At 34.8% G+C, this 14,370-nt stretch overlaps 1 protein-coding gene across 4 annotated transcripts in view; it reads left to right on the plus strand.

Moving 5' to 3' along the window:
• LOC136039760 (peroxisomal acyl-coenzyme A oxidase 3-like) overlaps positions 1 to 13,666 on the plus strand; it is a 66,881-nt gene extending 53,215 nt beyond the window's left edge. For all 4 annotated transcript variants that reach the window (XM_065723619.1, XM_065723618.1, XM_065723616.1 and 1 more), the window contains exons 13-14: positions 5,534 to 5,688; positions 9,786 to 13,666. In XM_065723619.1, the coding sequence (XP_065579691.1) occupies positions 5,534 to 5,688; positions 9,786 to 9,887 (257 nt within the window). In that variant the 3' untranslated portion in view covers positions 9,888 to 13,666. The remainder of the gene's footprint in view (positions 1 to 5,533; positions 5,689 to 9,785) is intronic.
• Positions 13,667 to 14,370: the final 704 nt, after the last annotated feature.

Below are 14,370 nucleotides of genomic sequence, written 5' to 3' on the forward strand. Positions count from 1 at the left end.
CTTCCCAGGCTTCGGCGATTGGTAGGTTATACACAAGGTTGTCCCAATCTGTATGCTCTAGTATTATTTTGAGTTTTGTTATGTCTGTTTTATGGAAGTTTAATTTAAAAGTGGGTCCATCATCCTGTGTACGAATTTTGAGTTGTTCAGCACGGACTTGGCAGTGGACAGCATGTTCGTGGTCGCTTGTAACGGGGTTAACGACTGTTTTTGTAACGAGCAGGTCTACCATGGGCGTATTGAATACAACTTCCAAAGTGTTGGTTTGACGCGTAGCCTCGAGGACACTCTGCGCTAGGTTCAACTCGCTAGTGAGGTCAAGATAGTGTATTAGTTGATCTTTGAGTTCTGGCTTCTCATCCTGAAGGAATGATTTTTCCAATCCATTTCAGGTATGTTTAGGTCTCCGCATATCACTACAGATTTAAATTTGTTACAGATCTTCTCCAGGTAGGCAGAAAATTCACGATCTGCTGTCAGTCCCTCTCTCGGCTTCTTATAAGTTGCTGTTGACCGGTACACGGCTACAATTGCCAGGAGAGAACCATCGTTAGAAGTTGGCATAACACAAGTTATGGCGTCTATTGTCTTATTAGAGAAACTACTGTGCTCGTATATGTGTAAGTTTTCCCTTGAAAGTATCGCAACTCCACTTCCCTGTGGTTTTGCCGTGTTATCCTTCCTAAAAACTTCATATTCTGGTATTCCAAATCTAGTCGATAGTATTTTTTCATGCAACCAAGTTTCAGAAATGCAGATTACATCGTATCGAGAGTTTTCGTAGAGGAATGCTTGAAGCTCGCCGAACTTTCCAACCATACTGTGTGCGTTAAAAATTAGTAAGTTTATCTCTTTTGGCTGTTCGGCTATTGTCTCACATTCGCATTACGCGGTTTGGGAGCAATGGCTCCCACCAGAAGACTGTACTGATCTTTTGTCTTTGTTTCTCCTGAATTCCGCTCGTTTCTGAATCTGCATGCGTGTCAAATCAGGGTTAATGTATGTGTTTCTTCGTATTTCATCATCGCTGGATGTCCTGAGTACTGGAGCTCCTTTCACTATTTGTTGGCGCTTTTTAAGCGCCAACAAATTTGGCGCTATATATATATATATATATATATATATATATATATATATATATATATATATATATATATATATATATATATATATGTATATGTATATATATATATGTATATATATATATATATATGTATATTCTTCTGGTGTTGTGCTGAAGACGGCCCTTGGACATAGGGCCGAAATATTCACTGTCTTGGAAAAAAAATCCCTATTGTTTCTAAGTTGTTTTTGTTTGACATTTTCACTAATGTATCCCTTTTATTTTTCTGTTATTTTACTTGGTCTATTGCGTTTGATTGTCATCTTCAAGCTCTACAAAACTAAGATAACTAAAATTTTGACTTCTGTACGCTGTTTAATCTCAAATTAACTTATGAGGATAGTAGGATAATGCGATTTTCTGGAATATTCTGGTTAGTTAGCTATTTGGACAGACGCCTGTTGAACACCCTCTTCGCGATCAGACCGCGTACCAAAGTCATGTTGTTTGCTTGCCAGGATCTGGACTGCCCAGTATGCTTCTCCAGTGGCAACTGGAGAAGCATGCCAACGAAAAAATATGCTTCGAATGACATATAAGTGAGATGCCCTCAACACACGTTTAATCCCTGAATTGGATGTGTATGCTGCTCCTGACCTAGGGATGTGTAGAGGCTCTTCATTGACGCTCTTTCTACCGCTGAACGTACAGGAAGACCTAAGAACGATTGAGCCACCAGTTATTTGTTTCAAAGTTTTGTGTTTGGTAGTGATTTCAATAATTAAGGAACAAAATATGACGAAAATATCAGGCTACCAATGGCTTCGTCAATATACTTTGAAAGTCTATTTTTTTGTGTCTAGGGCTCTAAATGTGGGCCCAAGGTGATAGAGGTAAATCTTAATCAAACCTAAATCTAAAAAAATTTATTGTGGGGTGCTTAGATGCCCCTCTTTCCTCTCTAAAAAAGCAAGCGTTTTTAATCCTCTTAACTTCCCCCACCACTCCTTAAAATTCCGACTCGATCCTTCAGTGTTCATGATTTTGTGGATAGTATATTTTAGAAACGCAAGAGTATCAACCATTTTCTGATGTACTCAGGCACGAGGGTCATTTCAGGAGGATCAATCTGAGCCTCGGAAACTATCCCTAAGAGTTTTAAGCTGATTAGGTAGTCAAGACTAAACATATTCATTTTTTCCACTGAAAGTTTTCTTTTAGCTGTGAGCAATTAACATAATTCATGGTCATCAACCTTCAGGCTGTGTGGAGTTACCTCGACTTTGGAATCACATTTATAGTAATTCTGAACAAAATGATAACCTCAATATTTTCATCCGGTGCCATAAACTTATGGTCACATTTTAACTTTAAAAGGGGCTATTGAAATCTTGATCTCTAATTAAATGGAATTAGCTTGCAAATGAACTGTTCTTATAGTAAACAGGGTTTTATCTTGAATTGAAGCAGGACCCGATAGTCAGGACGGGCGTTACGTCTAAGGCTTAACTAGTGGGAGATTACTTATGTACGTGTTGCCAGGGCCATTTTAATTATTTATTAAAACAATTTTTTCTTCTTAGTATGTTTCTTCATTATATCAATTTAATATCTGTATTAAATAATTTGAATGTCTTAATGGTAAAATTTAACTTAAGTCAAAGTTAGTTTAGTTAGTCAACTTAAGTCAAATCTTAGTTTAGTTGGTCAAATTTAAAATGATTGCCTACATCTTTTGTCAGATATTTATTTTGTTTTGTAAGTCAGATCTGATCAAATTTGGGGAAAAAACCCTGTTTGACGTCTTTTTAGACTTTGTTTTAAAATATTGGACGCTTGTACTTAACTGATGGGAGAAAAAAAAATATCCAAGTATTATCCGAACTGTTGAAAGGCCAATTATGTCAAGTTGATTTAACAAACATTGGGGAAAGCGAAGATTAATTTCTGATTTTAGTTTTTATGGCACTTGATATCTACCAAGTGACATATAGCGATCGCAAATTCTGTCGGTCTGTCAGTCTGTCTGTCCTGGGTTTGCTACTTTAGGCACTTCCAGGTAAGCTAGGACGATAAAATTTGGCAGGCGGATCAGGAACCAAACCAGATTAAATTAGAAATTGTCGTTTCCCCGATTCGACCATGGGGGGGGGGGGGATTGGGGGATGGATAAATCGGAAAAATTAGAAAAAATGAGGTATTTTTAACTTACGAACGGGTAATCGGATCTTAATGAAATTTGATGTTTGGAAGGATATCGTGTCTCAGAGCTCTTATTTTAAATCCCGACTGGATCCGTCGGGATCCCCGACATTGCGGGGAGTTGAGGGGGACCTAAAATCTTGGAAAACGCTTAGAGTGGAGAGATCGGGATGAAATTTGGTGAGAAATATAATCACAAGTCCTAGATACATGATTGACATACCCGGAAAGGATCCACTCCCTCTGGAGGACTTAGGGGTGGGTTGATTCTGAAAATTCGAAAAAATGAGGTATTTTTAGCTTACGAAGGAGTGATCGGATCTTAATGAAATTTGATATTTGGAAGGAAATCGTGTCTCAGAGCTCTTATTTTAAATCTTAGTTGGGGGGGAACCTAAAATCTTGGAAAACGCTTAGAGTGGAGGGATCGGGATGAAACTTGGTGGGAAAAATAAGCCAGAGCTCATACCATATGAGCTCTTGGCTCTTCCGACCTCGTCACAAGTGCCATATAAGCTCTTAGCTCTTGTTATTCAACTGTCATCTGATGAACACTTGCAATTTTCTTGACACCAAATCCAAGCCAAAGTTGTAATCTTCTAGTACACGAATAATTGCAAGCAGGGTTGCCACCTCGGTCAGTTCCTAAACTGCAACAACTGCCGAAATTTGCGTGCTACACAGCGAGTTTCGGTGCTATAGTAAAAAATTGACTATAGTACAGCTAAATCTTCCTAATTAGAGGACTTCCGTGCTATTTTAGCAACCATGAGAACGTGCCGCAGTGCTACGCATAATAAAATAGTTTTAAAATAGCACTTTCATGTTACAGGCGACAACCTTGATGGCAAATTGAACTCCGGTCTTCGCAGTTTGCGTATAAGCCTCCTAAGGTGCAGAATCCTTATTAGACGTATTACACCAATGAAGACGGTGCTTAGAGCCATGGCTATTTCGTCTAGACATCCTCTAAAAAAAAAAAATAAAATGTTCTGTGTTTAAAAGTCTCGTCATTGTTGATGCCAATTCTGGTTTTTAAGGGATAGGCTCGTGATGTATGATTGTATGTTGACATCCTTCCACTATAACTATTTTTTGTATTTTGTACAATGCTTTATTTGAAACATTCACACGATGTAATGAATAATCCGCTCAAGAAGTAGAGCTTATCCACGGAGTTAAAGACACTTAAATAATGTGACTTTAAAAAAGGAGTGAAAAAAAAATTCATTCAGTGACTAAAAATTTTTGTGGGTATTTCTCCTTCTTTCTGGAATACCTAGCACAGTAAAAATAAAATTGGATCGTTTGAGCTCGTTATGTGGAAGCTTACACAACCATACGTACCTCAATTTTTTTAGAAAATCGGAAACTCAGATTTTAATGAACAAGTCTTGTACAGTTTTGCAGCTTTTGGAGGTAGGGGGTACCAAGTTTAAGAAAAAGAAATAATGGGTGAAAAATCAGCCGAAAATGAGCTAAAAACAAATGGCATCAAACAGCTCAAGAAGGTGTAGCTTTCGCCTAAAAATGCAGTTGCTTTTGGGTATCGGAAAGTTTTAGTAGAACAAAATAAAAACGAAATAGTTGTTTTTGTGGACGTCGTAACATTCCAAGTTCAGAAAATGGCTAGGCCACGTTCTGCGGATGAAGGATGACAGTTTGCCGAAGATTGTCCTTTTTAGCCAACCGTCTGGGGCTACAAGGAAAGCAGGCTGTCCTCCTCTGGGGTGGGAGGATGTCATAAATAACGATTTAAAGGAAATAGGAACTTCCTGGGATGGTGTAAAGAGGGAGGCCCTGAATAGATTAGGTTGGAGGAGGAGCGTGCGGAGCTGTGTTGGCCTCAGGCGGCTTGGTGCTGCAGTGAGTTAGTAGTAGTAGTAGTATTAGTTTTTGTGGACGAAAAGCGTTGTCAAATTTAATTAATTACTGTTGGCTTTTTATTTTCATGATTCAACATGACAGCACTGACGAGAATTGGAATTTTCCCAAATACTCAACAATCCTCAAACAACAAAAAGGAAAATCTTAGAAAATAGTGGTTTTGTGGTATGAATAGGCCTAAGTTGAATCCAGAAAATGTTTTTATTGAATTATTTTGGTACTTTAGGACCCATGGATGGGTCCAGAAAATGTTTCTGTTTAATGTCCTTGGTGCTTTAGGATCCAGGGATGGGTCCAGAAACTTTTTTTTTTAAGGAATAGCACTGTGAGGGAATATCGTATCCCCTCTGCTGCGGCTTTCTTATTGTTTCCTCCTTTTAGGTGGATATTTGGATGGCAAATTGGGAGTCCAGACTTTGCGCTCTGCTGTTATTCGACTTTGTAGTGACCTGAAAAATGACGCTGTTTCATTGGTTGATGCTCTGGCCCCAACAGACTTTATCCTTAAATCAGCTCTTGGTCATTCAGATGGTCAGGTGAGTTTCCATAAATACTTCTAATTATGCTGATTAAATCTAGTATTAAACGTTTAAAAAGTTTGAAGGAACTTAATTTTATACGGTCAATTATCCAAGTTCAGTCCAACTATAAATGGATTAAAATGAGAGTGCTTATTTCCTTATTTATATATTTTGTTTCCTTATTTTCCCTGATGATGTACCAGATGCTAATTTCTTTTACGATAGTTCTCTATGTTTTGTTTTATTAATTTACGTTTGTTTTCTTTTATTTTCCCTTCTTCTTCTTTTCTTTTCTTACCTTATATTTCTTTTCTTGGTGATTGAATGAATACTGTCCCCCGTTACGGGCAGTGCTCTCTTAGGGTGTAGTTAGTTTATAGTGTGTGATTTGTTGTTTTTGTTAATAAACGAATGGAAATTGAAAAAAAATTGAAAATTATTGTATTTTTGTTACCAATCAGCTAAAGAGCTTTTCCGGCCACAGGCACAATAAAAACCGTATACTTTCTGATGTTCAGACAAAAAAAAAAAAAAAAAAAATAACACCTTTCTTCAAACAAAAAATTATAATTACCTTTTTCTGAAAATTCCAACTAAAATCTCCAACTCGGAGACAAAATAGAGTAAACTTAACAAAATATGTATAAATTATGACAAAAAAAAATGGTCATGTACTTATAGTTTTCCTTATTTTCTTTTTCTTTGATACTTGTGATACACTAGTTTTATGTTCGTTTGATTCTTTTGTTCCCTCCCCTTTGTTTATATGTTCTCTTTTAAACTTTTTCAACGCTAATTGTATCTCACTCTTTTTTAATTTATGCTTTTTTAACTTTCTGACATTCTGCCGCTTTTTTTTTTGACTATTGAATGGCTTTGCTTTTCTAATTTTATTGTTTTTGACATTGTTTAGCCAGTTTTTTAGTTGTGCTATTTTTATGATTATTTCTTATTTTTATGGCTTTATGACTCCAAAATGCGAATTCGATCCTTCGGGGCTTGTGATAGTCATTCTTTGAAATTAAATATCTCTCATGTCTCTCTCTCTCCATAATTGTGTCGTAAATAATTACTAAGACTACATTGGACTATGCATAACAAAATGAAAAAAATTTGAAGAAGAAAAAGCGATACTAGAATTTTCTTCACGAATTTTTTCATTCTGTTTATTCCTATAATAAGAAACAGACGTTAGCCCCCAGGCCCCAGCAATTAAAAATAAAATTTAGATAATTCTTATCGTTAAAAGCCAATTTATTCCTATTGTAAAAGTACTTTTGAAAAATACTGGCTTCATCTACCCATTGTATATCCTCACGTGATTGTCTGCGAGTTATAAGTACTCAATAAATGTTTATTGTAAAATATCTGAATGTTGTCTTACTTTTAACTAATTTTGACATAATAGAAATCCTTTAAATATGGTTCTAAAATTAAAGTTGCATTTGAAGCAGCCCACGATTATTCAGGTGGTGATGTGAGTTGAAAGGAATTTAATTAGGGTTGTACCTGTGCATTAGTCAGAAGGAGGGGGGTTACTGCTCAAGTTATGTAGTTGTTCCGTATAAATTTGCATTTGCAAATTTTAATTTGCAAATGCAAATACGGAAATTTGCAATTTCCGTATAATTTGGGTCTAAAACTGCAACTTTAAGATTTTGGGCCCAAAGATGTTGTAATTATATCTATTAGTTGAAATGCAGTTCTCACTAATCTGCTTTTTTTGCTTTTTCTCAGGCGTACACGTTTTTGAAAATGTGCTTAAAGTAAACACAATTTCAAGACTTTAGTGGAGAAAGGGGAGGGTAGTAGAGTACCAACCTCTCTCTCAAGATTGAATTAAAAGTTTCTGATAATGGGGAAGGAAATTAAATGACAAATGGGAAAAAAATTGATAGTATCGATAAAAAGCTGGAATCAATCACAAAGTTGGTAATTTTTTCAGTATTCTGTAGTGTAGAAAGCTTCATTTATACTATATGCCGTCGTACATCATCATATGCTTACGCAAGACATATGCGCAATATTGGCCGAAAATGACGGTACTAAAATCTTTCTGTGGAATCAGGCACGTAAATAGACAATTCCTGCTATTAAAAAAAGAAAACTGAAAAATAAGACAATTCTATGGAAATGTAAGAGATTGTATAGCTTTTGGAAAAAAATTACCACATTTTTTTAGGAGGGGGGTTACTTCGCAGATATTTGTGGGAAAATAATACCGCTCTGCGATTGGCTCTGCTCGGCTATCTCTTTGCGTCGGATCATAAACTGTGCCTGTAGTTGGAGCGTGGTAATCACCATTCCTTGATTCTTAAGAAGATTATTACAATCCAGTGTTTTTTTTTTGGGGGGGGGGGAAGTTGCCCCCTCACAATAATTGGAGAAACAAAAATTATTATATATCCCATGCGCTTTGGCTATCTGGATATGGACCACCCTTGCCCCCCCCCCCCCAATAAAAATTTTGGAGATACGCCCCTGTTACCACCTTTACTGGAGAAAGTACAATTCACCGACCATAGAGGGATAACGTAAAGTAAGTTGTAGATGGCATGACTATGAATAAGTTTATTTATTGACCATGAGCAAACAAGCATGAATCTTGCAAAAACAAAATTATATTTTTATCATAATTATTAATTAAGACAGTATTTGCAGCTTCTTATACCAAGTATCTGGAGTACTATCCTGCTTGAAAAAAAACCTCCTGTCATCTGGCCGAAAAAAAAAAATGCTCATGGCACATGTTGTTGTAGTTGTTTTTTTTTTTTTTTTTTTTTTTTTTTTTTTTTTTAATATATGTGTTGGTTTCTTCATATGCATTTCAGTAGGTTCCTACTTTATGTTATTTCTTTGTCCTGATTCTTTTTGGATGCAGTGGTATCGTCTTCTTAGTTCTCCTGTATTGCCCCCTATTGAAAAAGAGAGCCACAAGTGAAAATAATTTTATCTTAAGTTATATCTTCCTTGAAACTTTTAGACATTGTAGAATTCGTGTTTTGAACGGATTGATTCTGCTTTTAAATTTAGGGATCTTGTGGGCAGCCGGGGATATTTATTAGAGGGGGATTTGCAGTCTTTGGACACAGCTTCGTCTTACATTTATATTTGATAATATTTTTTTACGCGGGGAGACACTGCCCATACTTGACCCTTTTCTCGGATCCTCACCTTAATAGTTCTACCCATGATAAGGAAAAAAGCTCCTATGCTCTTCCTGCTGCAAATAATTTGACAAACGGCTTAACGGTCAAATTAACGGACCGTTAATTAACGGACCGTTAGCCTAACGGCTAACGGTCCCTCGTTTTGCTGTTTAAAGTTCTGAAAGATCACTGTGCTGCTTTTTACACCTTGGCTTAAGATGTTGAAAATCATCAAGTGGCTGAATCTTGCCTATCCTATATTCATTATAGACTTTCCATTCCCTCTGCATGTTCTTTGTCTGACCAATGGACTTGCATCTTAATCCTTCCTCAGTAAAGGTGTCATCTGACCGTTGATCAAAGTGGCGAGACGAGGCTAGATAGTTTTTAACCCGTGGTTCGTTCTCACATGTCTACTCATAACGGAGTTAGATTTTTATAGTACTGAATCTGTCCTGTGTTGACAAATTTGTCAAAATGTGCAAAGTTCATGCTAATTATTTGAAAATTACAGGAAATGATGGTATGTCATGGAAATCAAGGAATTTTTTGGAGCTTGGGTACCCCCTCCACATGTGTATTTTTTATTTATAAGGGGATGTATATAATCAATAATTATAATTTAAAAAACATAAATTAGACAAAGGAAGACAAAATTTTTGAACAACAACACTGGCAAGGTTGCAAGACTAGCTCACTTTTACCTACACACTATTGTTACTGCCGGCTCTTTGCAATTATAATCAGTCTAAGACTGATAGAGCAGTGAGCATAATCCCACTCGAACGTCTGAAACCTGCTTTCAAGAACCTTCTCTCTATTTCGGCGTTTCGTCCACTTTTCTGTGGACGTTTCGTCTCTATTTCGGTGTTTCGTGTTTGCACTCATTTTAACAAGGGCAGGATAGGTAGTACCTTAGATGATTTCCAAAATTTTAAATTTGAACTTATCTATTAATTTTAGGTATACACACATCTATTCAAGTCAATGAGTGAAGTACCTAACTCCTTCAACCGACCGGATTGGTGGACCTTGGTTACTGACAATGCTAGAGCTAAGCTTTAAACTTGAGTATTTACGAGTTATATTTAGGGTGCTATCCCACATTTCATGCGCGATTCCACTGCCTGTAATTCAGTGATTATTTAGCTTTGGGTAAAAAATTATTGTCTACGTAGTTTATGTAGTCAGTCAGTTATGTTTGGGATTAAATTTGCTTTTTCTGGATCCATGATGTTCTGTGATTCTTGTCCTTACTTAGCCTATTATTTAGCACTAAATTAAGTAGTTTTGTCCAGCGAAGTTCTACTGGGCTTCATTTTTTAAAATAAAATCCTCCTGTTGCTACGTTAAGAAAATTTGAAAGCAAGAGCAATATTTAGTCTTGCGCCGTAAAGGGGGTAATAATAATTTGGTAATAATAATTGGTAATTATTGGTAATTTTATTACCAATAATTTTGGTAATAATAATTGGTAATTAATGGTAATTTTATTACCAATAATTTTGGTAATAATAATAATAATAATTTGAATGGAAAAACTTTTGTGCAAAAACTGACGTTTTTTTATTACTGGTCGTTAATAGTATTGATTAATTAATTGCATTAACCAATACTCACAATATAAAATTCCAGAAAAATTTCGCTTTTCGTTAAGTATCCAACCCTTATAGTTAAGTATTACAATTTTCAGAATGTATCTAGCTTTATTACTATTGCAACTGGTATTACTACTGCTACTTCTCACTCAGCTACTCCCACTACGTCTTACACTACCAATATTTTAGTGTTCCTTTAGCTTTTGGGGAAATTTTATTTTATAATTTATATGATAAAACAGTTAAAAATATTTTATAATAAACCGTTTTAGTTAGCCAATCACTTAGCTTTGTCCTGCAGGTAGTATTTTCTCAGCTAATTAAATAGTTTCGTCCTGGTAAGTGCTATGTTTCATTTTTTTGAAAAAATTCTTCTTTTTATTTCTCTAAGGAAGTATAAAAAGCGAGGCATACAGCGTGTTGTTTTAGCAAGTTATGAATATGGAGGTTATGCTGGATCGTGATAAATTTAAGTCTGGCCAGCTTTATTTTCCCTTAGGAATAAACAAGCCAGTTTTTCATGTAGAGGGATGACCGTCGAAGTAACTTAACCAATATGTTTGCACAAATTACACTGAATCTGTTTCAAGGTCTTGGTATGCATACCTTGTATGGAAGAAAATGTGACTTTTCAGAAAAAAAACAACTAATTATAGTGCTTTTGTATTGATCATGAATACGTATAATGAAAATTTTTTCTTCTTATAAATTTGTTGTTTAACGTTTAAGTCCCTGATATGTAAGGAATTTTTCATACTGTACTTGCAAGTATTTCTTAGATTTAAATTGGAAGTACTGGTTTTTCCGTTGGCAGATATACATTTCAAGATATTTTTTTGGCTTGTTCCATTCAACGCCGCTTTAAACATTACGCATAAATGTACCTTACAAAAGGTACTGTACCATTAATAAATGTACCTTATAAATGTACCTTACGCATAAATGTACCTTATAAAAACATTATGCATAAATGTACCATGATAGAATATTTCCCGAGATGCCATACAAGGGGTAAACACGGGAATAGTTCTATCCAGTATATTTTCGTTAAAAATTGCTCGTGAAGTTTTTAGCTTCGATAAATTGTTTTGAAATAAATTCTAATCGATAATTGGGGTTTTAAATTTAGTTGTAAATACTAACCTCGACTCATATTTTGAACTTTACTTCATTGGAATTCATTGCTTTTCAAACAAATCCTTCCTTACAACTTGGCCATCAAAATCAAAACGTTTCCTATAAAAAAAAGAAACTTAAAAAAAAGACAAATAAGCTTTTCTCAATTCATCTTGAAGCCACAGTGTGATGTTTCCTGAACTGTTCCATGGATATTTTGTTGTTTTTTGTGTATGGAATGAGTTTTGACCACTGATCCATGAATTCATCTTTTGCTGATTTTTTCTCCATAAGGTAACATTATGATTCGACAATTCTTTTGATTCATATTTTTTCAGATTTAGATAGTGTTTTAGGCCTGCGTGATTACTCGATATAATAAAAATGGTGTTTAAGCGCACCTTAGCTGTGTATTTTAAGGTTTCAAATTTCTTTTCATACAGTAATTGCAGTGAGACCGGTGCTATGTCGTCATTTTTTTTTTTTTTTTTTTTTTTTTTTTTTTTTTTTATGAATCCATCTGAAAGTCCACAAATAATTTTAGCTTAATCCCCTTTTTCATTATATTGCTTATTAATACATAATGACTTGCGTTTTAACTGTGGTTCTAAGTTTAAAGAAAGTAAGCAGTGGTCAGATCCCATATAACGTGCTGCCATATAAGTATCCTATCTTGAGTTTCTAAAATTTTGGGCATTAAGCGACTAACAATTTTTGGCTTAGCCACTTATAAAGGTTTTGGGTTAGTTTTTAACATTTATATTAACCTGATTGTTATGTATTACTGATCTCAACTCAATGAAAGTAATTTCTTATATGAAATTTACAAATTGTTGTGTAAATCTAGGAAGTTATAGAGTGTAACTTAAAGTCTATAGCATATTGTGAATCATTATCTTGATTTCAACATCATTGTATTTACCAGTTATAATCATTTTTGTTGTTTTACCTTATCCGTTTATAAAGTTTTTGGCCTAACTCTTTTTGCTGTGATCACCAGGTATGAGATTCAGCGTTTTGGTAAAAAAAAAGCAAAAAAAAAACGAAAGGTAGAAGCGTCATCAAAACAAAATACATTTTTTTTTTAATACAAATTTTTAAAATTTAAATATAACTAATATTTCACAGATTGTATTATTTGTACATAAATAATGTTTTTCATTAAATTGGTGTTTGCCAAGTAAATATTAACCTTTTTTTATGCTTAACTTTGGGTTTGGTAGTATAGACAGAGTAAATTTATCCATCAAACTAAAAGGTATGTTTTTCTGCTCTCTAATTTTATACAAGATAGTGGCTGACTTAATAAAACTGATTATATAGCCAGTTTATGTTGTGTCTATATCGGATTTCATGAAAATTATTAGTTGTTTTTAATTGTTTTTAAAATCAATCGCTATTTTAAAAAAAAAGGGTTTATGAAAACTAATTGGTTTCTATTGGGTAAGCATTGGAAAGCCGGAATAAGTAATGCTGAATCTTGGGTAATAAATATTTCAAGGTTCAGTCGTTTTGGGGATCATATCTCCACCAAATGTCCTGAAGATCGGTTGTTTTTCTGTTAGTTGTTATTACAATTCGCCATTCTTTCCGTAAAAAAAAAGATTTCCAGGGGATGTTTTAAAAATTTATAGATGGCGTTGAGGTTAGCCCGCTTTACTGGAATAATGGCCATTTTCTAAAGCCTGTGAGTTAAATCATGACCCCTATGAGATGACTCATCTGAGTCAATCCTGAGTCATCTAAACTCTTATGAGTTCGAGTAGGATTACCTGTTAAATTAATAACCGAATATTGTTAGGATTGGTCTTGATCTATTGGATTGGTGTTAAAACGATAGGAAGGAGTAATGCTAAATATTGAAAAACTTCTTTAGTGTGACATCTTTTGTCCAAGTAAGGAAGATTTAGGGACAACGTTTTGAAAATGTGTGATAATTTGCTAGATTAGGCGAGTTAGGCTTGTTTTGGAAATTTTGGATATGGTACTCTCGTAAAAAATAGCTCTACTGTTATTGGAAAGTTTTGTTTGGGTTGCATTTTAAGAACATTTCGTCTCTGTAATTGTTTATTGGTGTTTTCGCTAAGTTTGTTTTTAGTTAATTGTGTTCAATAAAACATTTGTTCCTGACATAGTTTCAAATTGTAGAAGGTTTAAAAAGGAGCCTAATAGACCGGACAATAATAATTTTGAGATAGCCAGAGAACTTCTAGGAAGCGAGCATTATAACGTAAGAAGACCCGCATCTTCGCCTGTTTGGTGAGAACCTGGGTAACCTGCGGTGGTATTTCAAACAGTGAGGGGTACTAAGAGCTAGTAATAAACAGTGGTCAAATAGTGGTAAACAGGGGTAATAAGGGCTAGTAGTAAGCGAAACTCCATATAAATGAATTCTGATAACAATACTAAGATAAGAAAAAGGGTTGCTTCTATGGGGATTCCAAATATATAAAATTCAACGACTTCAAAATTTCCTATTAAAGGCTACGACCCGGGTATAATTTTGTCTGGTTTTCAACAAAGGTAGAAAACAACCCGAAATGGCAGGTGATCTTGATGAAAATTGACGAAATTTAGCATATCAGAGAACTCTATTGTTTAGGTTTCAAGCTCCTATATATAAAATTTTGAATTTTACATTTTTTTTTCGAGAAGGAATGTCATGAATGTGTGATTCTTTGTTGCTATTTCTCTTGGAATTATTGTATCGAACCAGTAGTCCTACAGAATCGTTGGATGGTGCTTTAACCGGAAACAAGGAGTTCTAGTGCCCTTTTTAAATAGCCTAAAAAATTTTGCTACAGCAAAGTTGTGTGTCCTGCCTTTTTGTGGCA

This window comes from Artemia franciscana, chromosome 20, assembly GCF_032884065.1.
Source record: "Artemia franciscana chromosome 20, ASM3288406v1, whole genome shotgun sequence".
NCBI classification, from domain to species: domain Eukaryota; kingdom Metazoa; phylum Arthropoda; class Branchiopoda; order Anostraca; family Artemiidae; genus Artemia; species Artemia franciscana.